Source organism: Suricata suricatta, chromosome 8 (genome assembly GCF_006229205.1).
Source record: "Suricata suricatta isolate VVHF042 chromosome 8, meerkat_22Aug2017_6uvM2_HiC, whole genome shotgun sequence".
NCBI classification, from domain to species: Eukaryota; Metazoa; Chordata; class Mammalia; order Carnivora; family Herpestidae; genus Suricata; species Suricata suricatta.
The window spans coordinates 92,113,162-92,130,079 of NC_043707.1; the positions used below are offsets into that span (position 1 = coordinate 92,113,162).

The window sequence follows — 16,918 nt, forward strand, 5'->3', positions numbered from 1 at the left end:
TTTGTATATATATAATTGTTAACTGGGTTGCAGGTGATTCATTCCTAATGGGGTAGAAGAAAATTCTGTGATTGTAATGGAGATAGCAGTTGCAGAGAGTGATAAGGAAGGAGTTTAGGAGCCTGGAGGAGGATCCTGAAGGCTGTGAATCAGACCCCCGAGGAGGGAACACCACTGGTGCTGGAACACACTGCCGTGCTGTGGGGTGGAGGGTACCTGCAGAGGAGCAAAAAGAGCCACCTTTGCTGCTGTGAACACTGCTGCTGTGTCCCTTACCTCTGAGCCCCAGCATTCACATCTGCTAGCCGCTGTCAGGAAACAAACTGGAGAAAGGAAGGCTATTTCCTGCACCCTCTGTTGTCAGAGCCAAACCATAGGCCATCTGAAAAGGAGAAATAGTTTGCAAGGTCTAGGTCCACTGTTACAAAATGTGGCAAAGATTTTTGGGCACCTGGGTGGCGTAGTCTGTTAAGTGTCTGACTTTGGCTCAGGTCATAATCTCATGGTTCGTGGGTTCGAGCCCTGCATCGGGTTCTGTGCTGATAGCTAGCTTAGAGCCTAGAGCCTGTCTTCAGATTCTGTGTCTCCTTATCTCTCTGACCCTTCCCTGCTCATGCTGTCTTGTCTCTCTTTCTCAAAAATAAATTTAAAAAAACATTTAAAAAATGTGGCAGAGATTGTGGGTTTGGATGGAGCTGAGAGGTAATAAATTAATAATGGACACAGGCCATGTACTAACAGACTTGCACAATAATTAAGTTCTAAAACAATAAGGCAGACAGACATTGGGGGAAGAAATCCTTAATTAATATCCGAAGAGTTCATGAGTAATCAATAGCGTTCAAAATGGCCACTTTACAATAATAAATGATAAAAGATAATAGTGTTTAATTGGAAACAATGTTCATATATACTTGTGTACTTTTTGTATCAATTAGTATGAGCTATTTTATGTTAGTCTGGGGAATTTACAGTTATAATTGGTTAGTGCTTTTGTTCATTCTTTATTTTAGGATCCTTATCTTGACAAGTTTTTTGCTCTGGTCAATGCTCTGGATGAACACATGTTCCCAGTCCGAATTGGAGACATGCGAATCATGGAAAATAACTTAGAAAATGAACTGAAGAGCAGTATTTCAGCGTTGAATTCATCTCAGTTGGAACCAGTGGTCCGATTTCTTCATCTGCTGCTTGATAAACTGATACTTTTAGTTGTTAGACCTCCTGTCATTGCTGGGCAAATAGGTAATTTACTTATACTTGAGGAATTATAAAATTTATAATGGGGTATTTCTACCTTTTGCAGAAATAGAATCATGACTTCCTGTTCTCTGTAATTACTGTGTTTGATTTGGGGGAGTGTGGGGTGGGTGTTACCGTTTCTCATGACAGAAAAGAGCTTTCTTTTTGTTTTTATAAAATGTGCCATGTAGACTTCAATCCAGATTATGGAAACACATTCATTTATTTGTTCACCAAATATTGAGCACTTACTATGTGCCAGATACTTGTGGGCTGTGTCCAAGGCTTAGTTCCTCATTTCAAGGATCTCATAGACCAGTTTGGAAAACCGGCAAATAGATAAATGATTTTGCATTTTACATGATATGTGCTTTACCTAGCCTACATTTTGACTCATCTGCTATCTTCTATTTAAAAATAGCTGTTCTTTTCTTCATCAACTCAAAATCTCTATATTCTCGTTTTCTTCTGGGCTGTTCTGCAATTAGAGGTACTCCTGTTTCCCACTCTTTTTCCAAGATTTATTCCTCTTCTTTTGCTACGAGCTTCCACCCAAATCCTGCAAAGTACTTGAGCTTGTAAGAAATTTCAGCTAATGTGTTATAAAAATTTTGTGTTAAATGGTTGCACAATGGAGAGGAATGTTCAGCAACTTGGGATTTTTTAATTTTAGGGCAGACTTGTCAGTAGAGGTGACTCTTGGGTCAAACATTTTAAAGATGAGTAGGAGCCTGACAGTTAAATAACTAGTCTAGGGAGATGAAATAGTATGTGCATCGTACACAAACAGGTACATAAACTGGGAAATTTGGGGGGAATTGTAAGTAGTCATAAATTGACGGGTTGGTGATTAGAGATGATATTGGCGGTGAGGGAGAGGGAGAGGGCTCTTTCATGATACTTACGGAATTGGGACTATTATTCTAAAAGAAATCAATAGCGTTTGAAAGGTCTGGTCTTAATTAGGGAAGTGATGTGACCCCGTTTGACTGTTATAAAGATGAGTGTGCTGCGTGGAGATGAGTTGAAAGTGGGAAATCTGGAGGCAGGAAGACAGATTAGGAATCTTACAGAATTTCATACAAAAAATTCTGAAGTCCTGCCAAAAGACAGGTGACATGAAGAAGAGGGATAGGTTAAGAAATACTGAAGAGCAATTGTACAGAGTACTGACAAAAGAGTCATTCAAGATTTTAAGAAAAAAATTTAGCACTGTTCATTTTTGTAGATTATGTAAATAAAATAACAATAATGGCACTAGTAACAAACATTTGTCCAGCACTTGTTATATGCCAGCAGTAGTGCTGTGTGCTTTATTTATATTAATGTATGAAATCCTCAAAACTCTATGTCTAGGCATTAGAACCACTGTCGTACAAATGAGTAGAGTGATGAGCACAACGCTTGAAAATTTGCCTAAGGATTGAAACCCAGGCAACTGACTTCAGGGTCCCAGTCTTACTTACTAAAGAAGTGTCCACTGGCAAAATTGGCAAGAACAGTTTCAGTCAAACAGTGGAAGTGGAGACCAGACTACAGAGAATTGAGTAGTGTGTAGTATGTGATGAAAGGAATACAAAGTGTATATACTACTCTTCAAAGAAATTCATTTAGAAGAGGAACCAGTGTTGCTTATGGCATAATGATAGAGACATTTGAGCATGTTTATGTGCTTTGTGAAACTTGTGGAGCAGGGAGAAAAAATAAGGTATAGAGGTGTTAAAAGGTTTAATTAATGACGCAAGTCTGTAGGACACGAGTGAAGGTGGAGAGGTCATTCTAATGTATAGGAGAGGGGCACTGATTCCTTTGGAAGGGAAATAAAAATGACTTCAGATTTGGATAATTTGTAGTAAAAAGTTCAGGGTTTTTATACTTTATAACTTTGTACTTTGAGATAAGAAAACAAGATTTCCCGAGAAGGGAATAAAATGAACTTGAGTTTTGAGAAGGATTCTGATGGTTTGGAATAGCTAGTGTAAGGAAAAGGAATTAAGCAGAACACAGGTAAAATTGCTACAGCCCACTTAGGTTTCTGCGTCTCTAGTTCCTTTTCTAGTTCAGTATATATAGATTAGTCTTCCTAAGTGACCACTTTACTGGATTATTTCACTTTTAGGAAAACTTAATTGGCCTCATTTCTGTTCATAATCTCCCGTCTTGATTAAATAAATCCTAGATTCTGAGGCTTTATTATTCAAAATGGCTGTTTGTTTTACCCATTTAGTCAGTGTGTTACCAGAATTTTCCAACTATTGCAAAATTCTTGTTATATAGTAACTTGAATGGGTAAATATTACTTAGCCTGGCATTTAAAATGGCTATACTGTCTTACCGCAACTTTTTTTTCTAGCCACCTAGTCCTTCTGCTGATGCGCTCATGGCAGTCAAACTGCTAATCACTATTCTCTTTTCTTACTATTTTAAGTTGATATTTTTGATAATCCACTTTCATTGTTAATTTTTTTAAAACGAAAGTAACACGTGCTCATCGTCGGTTAATATAGGTTTTCAGAGTCACCTTTAAAATAAGAAGTGACTTTTCAAAGGTGATACACAAGATAAGATTTCTTTGTTTTTAATGTTCATTTATTCTTGAGAGGGAGAGAGACAGAGTGTGAGCAGGGGGAGGAGCAGAGAGGGAGAGAGGGAAACACAGAATCCAAAGCAGGCTCCAAGCTCAGAGCTGTCAGTACAGAGCCCGACACAGGGCTTGAACTCATGAACTGTGAGATCGTGGCCTGACCTGAGCCGAAGTTGGATGCTTAACCGACGGAGCCACTCAGGCATCCCAAGATTCTTTTTTCTTATATGCTTTGTATTATTTTACAAAATAATGGGTACCTGTTGGTTGATGTTTATTTTTTTTTTACTACGCAAACTCCTCCAGTGTTTATTTTTAAAATTTTGTTTAGGAAAGGAATTTTGCTTCAGCTAATACAAGATGGCATTAAAATCAACATCGAATACCTTTATCCACTTACTGTATATAATCACTATAGTTAACACATACAAAGATCACATAACCTTGATCTTTTTGGAATTTGGAGTTTAAAAAAGTTAACACAAAAATATTTTCCTCCTTCTTAATAGTCAATCTAGGTCAAGCATCTTTTGAAGCCATGGCATCAATTATAAATCGGCTTCACAAAAACTTGGAAGGAAATCATGACCAGCACGGCAGGAACAGCCTTCTTGCATCATACATCTATTATGTTTTTCGCCTACCAAATACTTACCCTAATTCACCATCACCAGGTATTTTATTCTTGTTACTTTGAAACTGTCTTACATAGATTGTATGTTCATGGCAAGACTGAAATAATCTAGTAGTCATAGTGGGATTCATCCATTCAACAGCAAATATTTATTAAATGCCTGTTAAGTGGCATGGACTATGCTAGGTGCTGGAGTTAAAAGGATAACTAGCTTACATTTTCAGGCATCATTATTTATACAACTTCCTTTAATTTGAATTAGAACTTGGTTGATTTAATTCTTGGAAATTATTTAAACCTTGAAAATTAGTTCTGTATCTCTAGAAGCATTTCATCATTCTCTGTTACGGTAAGATAAATAGAATGTTAGATTTGTCATCTGGAATGCTGGATACTAAAGAAGAAATAGGATGGTTTAGTAGTTCCCTCATAACCTTGTGAAACCTACAATAATTTAGAAGATTATTCCCTAGAAAAGTCCTGATCTCTTTATGGTAAATAATATAGTCTTTCTGTATATCAGGGTCCAAAGCAGTTACTTGCTTTTTGTATGACGTTGGTGGTAGGGTGGTGGTGGGGGCGGGGGGTGCTGGTGGTGGTGGTGGGGGGGAATGTTGTAGTTTGAATAACTCTTTAGTTCAGTTAGTTAATGATTATGTTGTGCATACCTTTCAACCTGCTCACATATTTGTATGAGTCTTCATTCATCACTAATGATAATGGTAAGTGCCCTTTTCCAGCTATTGGCAACATTAACATTAATAATCATGATAAATAATTATGACATTCATTGTGAGAACTAGGCATAATAGTAATCTGACTCAAGTTTTTTTTAATGTTTTTATTTATTTATTTATTTTTGAGAGAGAGAGACTGGGTGAGTGGGGGAGGGTCAGAGAGAGGAGACACAGAATCCGAAGACAGGCTCCAGGCTCTGAGCTGTCAGCACAGTCTGACGCAGGGCTCAAACCCATGAACCGTGAGATCGTGACCTGAGCCAAAGTTGGATGCTTAACCGACTGAGCCACCCAGGTGCCCCTGACTCTAAGTTTTACCTCATTTTATTTCATAATTACAAAAAGAGAAGTAATTGACTCTTACATTCTGGGTTGTAATTTCCTATCTTGATTTTTAAAATTCTGGTACTTGAGGCTCTGAATGTATATTGCAGACTATATATAGTGTTTCTTCATTTATACTTTCATTCAGTACACTATCAGAATTCCACAGATTCTGCAAAACATCTTTTTTACATGCTGACCTGAAAGACTGTTTAAATTAATTAGTTGATAGGTGTGTGTCATTTGCAAAGATGACACTCAGAAGGATTTCTTTAAGACAATGGAGATCAATTATGGATACAATTGTGGGGTATTTTTATGTTCATAGAACATGGTTGATTTTAGACTAAGAAATTCTTACATTTATAACTTGGGCTCTTAGAATGATCTTAAGTATACATCTATGTCATAAGGTTGTCATTTTGTTATAGTTCAAATTCTTATTGATGAAGACAGAAATAAAACATAGTCTTGTTGGGCACCTGGGTGGCTCAGTCAGTTAAGCATCCGACTTCAGCTGAGGTCATGATCTCACAGCTCATGAGTTCAAGTCCCACATTTGGGACTCCAGCTCAGAGCCTGGAGCCTACTTCAGATTCTGTGTCTCTTCCTTCTGTCTCTGTTCCTCACTCCCTCTCTCTTTCTCCCTCTCAAAAGTAATAAATATATGTTTAAAAAGCAGTCACATTTAACAGTCGCATTTAAGAGATGTTGACAGTAAATTGGCTGTCTGTCTAGGACTTTGTATCAAGGATAGAGTAGGAAGAGTGGGAAAAAGGAAGAGCTATTAGCGGAGCATTTGGGGTCCTAGATATCCTTATATCTAAAATGAAAGTAATACGTGTCAATGTGTGTGTTTTCTATCTTGCTGTTTATTGTGCAAGTAATATATAATCTGAAGCATTGACAAGATCATGATTTTATCATTACATGTGGTTTTGTCAACTGCTATAAAACAGAATTTCTTTGCGTAGGTATTAAGTTTTGAATTTTTTTTTAAATTTCCAGTATTTTTCATTTAGAAATAAAAGCAGTTCATGATTTTTATGGAATTTTGGAAGTAGCAGAGATTTTCTTCAGGTCCTTTCCTGACTAATTTTCTTTGTTTAATTATGTGCTGTTTTATATACAACTCTAGGTCCTGGGGGTTTGGGAGGATCAGTGCATTATGCCACAATGGCTCGATCTGCTGTGAGACCTGCAAGCCTTAATTTAAATCGTTCTCGGAGCCTTAGTAATAGTAATCCAGACATATCTGGGACGCCCACGTCACCAGATGATGAAGTACGGTCCATCATCGGCAGTAAGGTAAACTGAAGATAGTCATCTGTACATTTTGATTTTCAGTTTATGAACAAATGAGCGATGTCTAGTTTTAATTTATCCTTATTTTAAAAGGTATTTGGATTAGTAATAGGCAAGACATTGTACCTTTCTGTTCTCTCAGTATGCCCTGAGTGCTTCATGTTTCTGTTAAGTAAGTTTGCTATTACAGACTGGCCTATGCATTCTGCTCAAGAAAATCTGCCAAATTCAGAGATTTGTTCCGAATGACCAGTCTATATAACTTAACTTTTGTCTGTGTGATACTGCTGTGTAGAAGGGACACATCATTGATATAAACTATGAGCCCCCATCCCTTCTCTGCAAAATATCAGAAACATTGATTAGCCTTGATTGGTAATATAGCTACCTTTCACAGGGAAAACTATAGGAAATGCACCAGCACACAAAAAAGTATGATTTATTTAATGATGGTTAATGATTATTCCACGTAACAAGGGAGACCAGCTAGTATAAGATCCGGCTATATTTATATTTACAGCATCTTTACTGAGCCCTCTTCAAAAAAAAATAAGGAATAGTTAATAGTTACTACCTTTTTATAGGTAAAGCACACAGATAACTCAGTTTGAACAAGCTGGAAAAAAGAATAGTAAGATGGAGGTCAATAATTCATGTTTTGCTGTGTTTTGGCCAAACCCTTTAGAACATATTTTTTCTGCTGTGGGAAAGGAGGCAGGCATCATCGTTGTGGAATCATAGGCAACTTCTCTTTTGCACTTTTAGTCTGTAAGATCTATATAGATGTTACTCTAATTAAACAACTTTCATTTTTTGGTGAACTCCCCGAGAGAATGAAATGCAGAAGTATTTACAAGGGATTCTGCAGAGTAACCTGAGTAATGCAGCAGTTGGAAATGAGAAGGCCTGACCTCTCCACATATATATTTCTACTTTTAGGAAAAGAACTCAGATTTTTTATCTGTGTATTCATTCTTGATCGTATCTCATTTTAATAGAGGTACTACTTAGCATTATTTATCTACTATAAATATAGTTCTTCAGTGGAATGAATCTGATTTGTGAATTATAATAAACTTTCCTATTGAAGAGTTAGGGAAATGAAAAAGACCATTTTCCTAAAGGTTCTACTTATACAATGCCTATTAGTTTCTGTAAGATTTGCTTTATACCTCATCTAGCATAATTCTAGGGTTTTCCTTTATATGATGTATTTGAAATCAAAATTTAAATATCAAAATTTAAATAAAAGTCTACATATATTGAGATGATTATTTCCCTTCTTTCAAGTAGTTCATAAAATGAGACATAATGACATGAAAGTCTGGTGATCTGAGGTGAAAATATAATGATACATATATAAACTTCTGAGAAAGTCATCATAAGATGAGAATTTGTCTTATGACAACACAGCCTCATCCTAATCAAGTTTTATTTAAATGGATTTTATGTTTTCTCTTTTTTTGCCTGAAAATTTTTTGATAGTTACTTTATTTTGAACTATCATTTTAATCATAATAGTTAATGATAATAGTGTATAACTTTATCTCCTTGTTAAAATTGAAAGGAATCTGAAGTTTATTCATTGCGACTGTTTATTTGTTCTGACTTCACTGGCCTTTCCAATCAAGAAATTCTTTTTTTAAATGATTTGTCTTTCATCCTGCCTCAGCCATGGTCATACCCTAGATGTTGTCATTACTAATAACTTTAATTCTCATAATCTCAGTTTCATGCAAACTGTTCTTTATTAGCGCCAGTTCTCTCTAGCACCCTAACTCTAACAGGCTCGTATTCCTCTGCAACCTCTCATCACTTGATCTAATGACCTTTTACTGTGTGTGCCTCAGTCCCTTAGTGTTCTTTCTTCCAATTTAGCTTGCTTCAATTCCATGACCAATCGTTATGGTTATCCCTATTATAATCAAACCTCAATTACCTTCTCCTTCTGTTATTTCATTTGACTTGCTTAGCCAAACCTCAAGTCATAGTTGAGCCTGGTCCTCTGTCTGTGCCAGATGTTTGTGTCAGCACCTGTGCCAATGAACATGACTTTTGAGAAGTGTCATGATGACCACTGTCATGTAAATTTAAAAGCCATGGACCTCAAGAGAGCCCTCAATGCTGTCAGCAATTACACTCTATTTCAGTATTCTGTTTACTTTCCTATTCTCCCAGAAAAAGGTTCCATGCCTTCTTCCCTCAACTGCCCACCAACCCCCCTCACTTTATTGAGAAAATTGAAGCCATCAAAAGAATACTTTTATAAAACTTTTACAAGACATCTACTTACCTACTACCATCTACAACAACCCATTACTTAATATAGTATTCTGCTGGAGACAGACCATCCATTTTTGTGAATCCATTTGTAAACAGCCTCCTATCCCCCTCTCTATTTACTCAGTATCCTCACTCCAGTAATTATCTCACCTCTGTGCTACATCATCATTTGCTCCCTACCTGCTAAAACATCCCATCCACATACAAGCATGCTAGTATTGATCCCATTTTTATTTATCCTGAAATCTCCTCTATAATATTTCAGTGGCTAGCTTCCTCACTGTTTCTCTGCTACCTTTTGTAGTAGAATTCTTTATAAAAGAGTTTCCTAGCTATCTTCAGTTTTTTTACTCCCATTCTCTTTACCCTACTTCAGATATTGCTCCCACGCAAACTGCCCTTGTTTATGTCACCAAAGCTCTCCATGTTGCTAAATCTAGTGGGTAATTCTCAATGCTCGGCTTACCTGACCTTACAGCAGATTTGGACCTAGTCACATTCTTTCCTCCTTAGTTTATTTATTTACTTGCCTTCCAGGCTCTGCACTCTTAGTTTTCCTTTTACATTACTGGTTATACCTTTTCAGTCTCTGTGGATTCTTTCTTCTCTGATTTCTTAATCTGCAAGTGCTCCAGGGCTCTGTCCTTATTTATCTTAATCTTTTTTCTCTCTATACTCACTTGCTTGATGTTTATCAAATTACATAGTTTTAAGTACCACTATAATGTAATGACTCCCAAAATTATATTTCCAGTACAACTCTCTCTCTGAAATTATGGACTTAGATGCCTTTCTTAAATCCTTTTGTTCAGATTTGAATATATGCTAAAGATAGAATCACTGCTCACTACCTTTGCTGCTACCATTTGGTTTGAACTATCATCTCTTCCTTGATTAATGTAATAACCTGAAAAATGGTTTTCCTGCGTCCAACCTACACTTTCTTCACAACATAGTAAACAGAATGCTGTTTTAAAAACCTAAGTCACGAGCACTTGGGGGGGCTCAGTTGGTTGAGCTCCTGACTTTTGATTTCAGCTCAGGCCATGATCCCCGGGTCACAGGATCGAGCCCTGCGTTGGGCTCCATGTTGAGATTCTCTCTCTCTCTCTCTCTCTCTCTCTCTCTCTCTCTCTCTCTCTCTCTCCCTCTCCCTCTCCCTCTCCCTCTCCCTCTGCCTCCTCCTTCATTCATGTGCGCTTTCTAAAATTAAAAAATTTTTTTTCTTAATGTAGTAAATGTTATGAGACAGAGAATCAGAATAAGGGATCAGAAGTTCCCAGGGCAAGACTGAAGAGAAGCAGCACTGGTTATACATTTCAATAAGGTGGTCAGATCCTGGGGTCATGATCAGGTCAGTCGAAATGAAGAATGGATGCTCAACTGACTGAGCCACCCAGGAGCCCCACATTTACCACCTTTTAATGTGCATATAAGTTAGTTATTGTGTTTGTTTACCTTTGTCAGAGTATAAGCTCCATGAGGGCAGGCATAGTTGTTGAGTGGTGTGTCCTAAAGCACTCATAATGGCCAGCACATTGAAGGTGCTTGATAGATATTCAGTAAATGAATGTTAGTAAGCATTGAGATCTATTGCAAGAATAACCTCCTATAAAAAATATGTTTTTGTTTGCCTTTTTGCTGTCAGGATTAATTATCTATTTAATTATTTTAAAAGATTTGGCTTTCTGAAAGTTTGGTTTTATACTTTATTCTTTAATGTAAAATGCAGAACTCCTAAAATTCAAGAATACTTATATCAGTATGATTTTATTACTCTAGTGGCTGTAAAAATCAGATTTGTGAGGCTTTCTTCGTAATTATTTTGCCAAAATAGATCTCTGTGCTAGCAGTATTCTTTTAACATTCAGTTATATAAACATGATTATAACCAGTGTCAGTTTTATTGCTTTTATTCAAATGCCAATGCAATTTTATATGGTTAAATAGTTTCTTTGTAATGTATAATCCCCTATTTATTATGTGGACACTATGCCGAGGATTTGTGGGTACAAAGCCAAATCATTGTATTTGAGCAAGAATATTGATGCCATGTCAGATACAATATGAGCCTTGCTCAAGGAAGGAGCCTATCTGTACTTAAGGGACAAAATGATGTTACAGAGATTCAGCAACAACAAAAAACTTTCATGCACATGTTCACACATTTGTTTAATCTGTTCTATATTAGAGTAAGATCTGGAAACATAGTTAGGACATTAGTAAATATATGTGATGAGTTTGCTTACCTAAGGGTGGTTTGATAGAATTCTTAGCTTTATAACAAATTATGCCAATTATTTGCTTTACAAAATAATTGGTCACAGGTTTTCTTTAAATAGTTAGCTTTGACTTAATGTAATTATAACTGCTCAATCTCAATACTGTGGATATAATATACAGTTAATGGCACAAAGAGATTTATTATTTATTCTCACATTACTGATTAGCATGTGCCTTAGATTTAAAGGAAGTTAAGGAATTGACAAATGAATTTAAGGGTATAGAAAAAATTATTGGCATTGTGGAAATTTATGGTAGAGTGAAAAGCACAGTGGTAGTTTTACAAAAACCAGATACTTAAGTATATTAATTTTGTAACATGAGTAGTGATTGTAAAAATTTTAAACGGCAGAAAGAACTTTATGCAGTGGAGAAACCTAATTTGGAAGACTGGTGAAAACTTTAGTTTTAAGGTATCTGAAAAACATTATTTGCTGATTTGCTTTTATTTGAAATAATACAACAGGGTTATGAGAGGGTCGGTATTTTATTTTAAATCTGATTATATAATTTTACTAGTATTTGAATATTGTCTTTTACTTTGCTGGGAAGCATTTATAAAAACACAAGTAAGAAGTTTTTGTTAGAATAATTTCTTTTTGGGGCACGTGAGTGGCTCAGTTGGTTAAGCGGTCTGATTTTGGCTCAGGGCATAATCTCGTGATTTGTGAGTTCAAGTCCCACTTTGGGCTGTCAGTGCAGAGCCTGTTTTGGATCCTCTGTACTTTTCTCTCTCTGCCCCTTCCTGGCTCATGCTCTCTTTTTCTCTCTCAAAAGTAAACATTAAGAAATTAAAAAACAAAGAACTATTTCTTTATAAGTTGAGAGAGAGAGCAAGTATGCATGCACATGCTTATAAGTGGGGGGTGGGCAAAGAGAGAAGGGGGGGAGCGGGAATCCCAAGTAGGCTCCATGCTCTGCTCTGGCCTGACAGAGGGTTCAGTCTCACCTCTGTGAGATCATGATCTGAGCTGAAATCAAGAGTCAGATGCTTAACCTACTGAGCCACCCAGGCATGCCTGCTAGATCTATTTTTTGAGTTTATTATATTCAAAGCATTATAGTCAGTAATTTATTTCCATATTTCTTCTTTTTTTTTTAAGCTTATTTATTGATTTTGAGAGAGTGAAGGAGAGAGCACATGTGTATTGTGGAGGGCAGAGAGAGAGGGAGAGAGAAAATCCCAAGCAGGCCCTGTGTGGTCCCACAGCTTGAACTCCTGAACCGTGAGATCATGACATGAGCTGAGATCGAGTCAAGAGTCGGTTGCTTAACAGACTGAGCTACCTTGGTGCCCCTTTACTTCCATTTTTTAATTTGATGTTTGAAATATGAGGGAGAGTATTGTTACTCCTGTTTTATGCTGACACTGAAAAAGAGATTAGGCAATATACCTTAGATTTTATAGTTACTAAGCAGTTGAACTTGGATTTCAACTTCAACACTCATCTTACATGTTCAGTGTAAAAAATATGTGGAAATGGGTGATTATTATATCATTTCAATCAGTCTGTATTTTTGGAACAATAAGGCAAATATTCTCCCTAAAACCTAAGCTCTTGAGAGTTCGCAGTTTTTCTTCCCTCCCTCTCTCTCTCAAATCCTCATTCCCTCCCATAATACTGATACATGAGCTTCATTCTTAGAGATTCTTATTTAATTGTTTAGAGGTAAGGCCTTGAACATTTATTGTTGTTGACCTTCCCAGGTGATATAAATGTCTACACAGTTGATTATTGCTGTTACTACTCTTGTTTTACTTTCACCTTTCCTTCGGTGCTTTCTGGTTAAGTTCATACTGACACCCTATTTTTTCTTAATCTTGGGGTGTCTTCATTATTCTTACTCCAACAGTCCTCTTAAAAATCCCTTATATCTGGCTCTGGTTCTTTTAGCAAATTCTCAGGCCACAGCTCTGGTTGCTGAATCAGGATTTCTAGGGTTGGGGCCTAGAATCTGAATGTTATAAAACCTCCCAAGGTGATTCTAGTCATCAGTCAGGTTTAAGAAATTAAAACATCTCTTTACCCGCGATAATAACTTCTTTTAGAGCAAAACAGATGTAATTCACTTCTGGTCATACACATTAGTAGCATGTTAAGTTAACTTCAGTGATAGTAGTGATGAAGATATAATTCCTGTAGACAGTACCATCATAATGCTTTTCTTTATAATATTTATATAAAATAGTAGCCCATTATGTTTAATGGTAACTATTATGTTTAACAAGCACTGTAAAACTGAGCACAAACCCAAAACCACCATTATAGGCAGGAACAAATATTAGTTGTCCTATTTATGTTTTTACATTTTCTTTAATTTTCTTAATTTCTATTGGTCTCTAAAAGAAAGCGAGGAGAAAACAGGGTCAAACAGAATTATGGAATATCAATGCACAGAAGTTTCAGTCATAACAAAATGAAAGTAAAGTCTTTTAGACAAGAATAGAATGATTTTCTTCTTCCATTTTTTTCTCTTAAATTCTAGTTAGATTCAGAGGAAATAATCTGATGCTAATTTGTGCCATCTTTATTTTTTCAACATTTATTTATTACTGAATGACACAGAGACACAGAGCATGAGCAGGGGAGGGGCAGAGTGAGGGGGAGACACAGAATCTGAAGCAGGCTCTGAGCTCTCAGCACAAACCCAGTGTGGGACTCAAACTCACAAACCACAAGGTCATGAGCTGAGCCGAATTCGGACACTTAACTGACTGAGCCACCCAGGTGCCCCAATTCATGCCATCTTTAAAGAGAGTTTGGGGGATTGGTGCTATGGGAACTTTTAGTTCTTCAGGGTGATCCCTTTACATAAAGAGAAATTATCTTTAAATGCTATACTTAATATTCCTTATGATTTAAAAACAAATTATGTTATGTAATTTTGGTGAACTAATACTTCCAGGTGCCTAAAAATTTTGGTTGCTTTAACAGTACTAATTAAAAAACATGTTTGCATTGGAAAGTCTGGATTTCTTTAGGAATAATTTATAGCATGCCACATGTAATATTTCTTTCCTTTCCAACTGCTTTCTATTATATGCTTAGGGTTTAGATCGCTCCAATTCCTGGGTTAACACTGGTGGTCCAAAAGCTGCCCCATGGGGATCCAACCCCAGTCCAAGTGCAGAGTCAACACAGGTGGTGTTTATATTAGAGGTTTCTTTATTGGCTGCTGATGTTTCCTTTAGAATGTTACTTTTAGTACATACTATGATTTCAGTGGCTTGCTTTTTAATCATTAAAAAGTGTGTATTTTTGTTTACTTAGCACATTTTCCAACTACTATGCATGAATACCACCAATTGTACCAGTAATGCTCTCCTTTCCTACTTCCTGTCTTTTCTCCCTTCCCTCCTTGTTATACGCTATCAGTATCAGTGCCTGCTGCTTATGCAATCAATGGCTTTGATCACAGTTTCTACTTTAGGGCTAGCCCATCTTTAGTAGGAATTTTTAAAAAAATTGGTATGGAAAAAACCTGACAGTTTCCATTGGCTTTTGGTTTTGAGTGTAACTGTTGTTATCATTTTCATTCAGCATTTACTCTGTTGTCTTTTTTTTTTTCCATAATTACTGACTGGAAATATTGGTAATAAATAAATTAAATCTTAACAGTATATAATCCCCATGCTGTAAGATTTAGTACCAGAAGCAAAACTAAATTTTAATTTATATTGTGTTGCAAAGTATGAAATTTGTTTCTAACTTAGATGAACTAGGTTTTGCTTACTTAAGTCAAGTTGCTTGATAGCTACTGTTGCATGATACCTCAAAATATACTTCTCATCGGTGTGCTGGCTTTGGAGGGAAATGCTCTCTTCTGGAAGTGTGTAATTCCATGGTAACTGGCAGTGTTTTATATTTGAAGTATATGACAAGCCTGAATAGTGGTTTTTGATCCTAGTGAAAAGTGGGAGAAACCATTCTAATCTTTTAATTTTCCTTATTGAATATAAAATGTTTGGTCCGAGACCAGTGAGAAGTATGTTTTTACTTTTTGCCTTCTCTTACTAGATGTGTGCATGTGTATAGATCACAGAGATAAAAGTTTCATTCTTTGCAGCACTCTGAATTTATATAATCATTAAATTATCCTCTTTTTACTAAAAATATATAGAAGCCATTTTGATACTTCTAACGCACTGTCATTAAAGCAGCTTAAAATGGTGAAAGTTAGATGAACAATAAAACAGTTGTTGAAACCACAGTAAAATGATTTTTAAAACTGTATGTAATCCTCAAGCTGCAAGGTCATCCCCAGCAGACTTTAATGTTTCTCGTCATTCATCCACCCTCACCCCGTAGGCTATGGATCGAAGTTGTAATCGTATGTCCTCGCACACAGAGACGTCAAGTTTCTTACAAACATTAACGGGACGCTTACCAACTAAAAAGGTAGATTCATATGAAGACAATCCGTATAGGGGGAAAATTCCAACAGTTAAATAGATGTAAGATTTCTGTAAATAACCAGTCTGTTACAATAATTGCATTTAAATTATTTGTTTAAAAATACCTTTCAGCAAGCTCTGCTTGTCTGATGCCTCATTTGGGCATACCACTCCGGTGTATGCTCTTTTATGCTATCAGAATATTTCTGTCTTTGGGATTGACTGTTTGAAATCAAATGTGATCATCAAATTTTAGTACCAAAAAAATGTATCAACTCTGAATTCTGTTTCTGTAACTGCTTCTGTTTTGTGTTTTAAATTTCCAGGGAAAGGAAGATGAGTTAGAAAAATTATCACTCTTAGTAAGATATGTTGATTTGCTTCCCTTACGCACAGTTTTGTTAGTCCTTTTTCATATTGATATACACTATTTTGCAAATGCTTTGTATGCATATCCATTATAAGGCAGGAAATTTCTGCTGTGTTTATAAAAAGATTTCAGATACCTGAAAACTTGAACATTAATGGCTTATATCAAAAGTTTAAATTTTTAAAGGTATTTCCTAAATTGTACCAGCAAAGTTCACGAATGTATTCACATATGTTGAAATACATATTTAAGGCACAAACAAGATAGTATTTGTAACTGTGAGTTTTTGGTCTAGTTTCTGTTTGCAGGTACAATTTAGGAGGCTCTTTTCCCACCTGTCCTTTTAAAATTACATTTTACTGCAAGATAACATGTAATTTTTTCAGCTGTTCAACATGCCACTGTCTTACATGTATAAACAGCCGTTTCGTTAATGGGTGTCCTCACTGCATCATTGAATGGTTCACATGCCTTATTTTGCTTCTTCTCATTATATCTTCATTCGTAATTGCATTATTATTTGGTTTGTGTTATCAGCAGATAAGACTTTGATAATAACTTTGGATTTACTTCTGGATAGCTTTTTCATGAGGAGCTGGCTTTGCAGTGGGTGGTTTGCAGTGGAAGCGTTCGGGAATCAGCTTTGCAACAAGCCTGGTTCTTTTTTGAGTTAATGGTGAGCAACCTAAACACATTTTTAATATTGTTTTCCTTCGTTAACAACTTTGTGTTCATTAATTTATGATAAAAATCTTTTTCT

At 36.1% G+C, this 16,918-nt stretch overlaps 1 protein-coding gene across 2 annotated transcripts in view; it reads left to right on the top strand.

Moving 5' to 3' along the window:
• DOCK7 (dedicator of cytokinesis 7) overlaps positions 1 to 16,918 on the top strand; it is a 217,066-nt gene that overhangs the window by 129,249 nt on the left and 70,899 nt on the right. The window contains exons 20-25 of one of the 2 annotated variants that reach the window (XM_029950088.1): positions 1,014 to 1,245; positions 4,336 to 4,500; positions 6,660 to 6,829; positions 14,443 to 14,535; positions 15,703 to 15,792; positions 16,739 to 16,834. In XM_029950088.1, coding sequence (XP_029805948.1) covers positions 1,014 to 1,245; positions 4,336 to 4,500; positions 6,660 to 6,829; positions 14,443 to 14,535; positions 15,703 to 15,792; positions 16,739 to 16,834 — 846 coding nt within the window. The remainder of the gene's footprint in view (positions 1 to 1,013; positions 1,246 to 4,335; positions 4,501 to 6,659; positions 6,830 to 14,442; positions 14,536 to 15,702; positions 15,793 to 16,738; positions 16,835 to 16,918) is intronic. The other variant, XM_029950089.1, reaches the window with a different exon arrangement.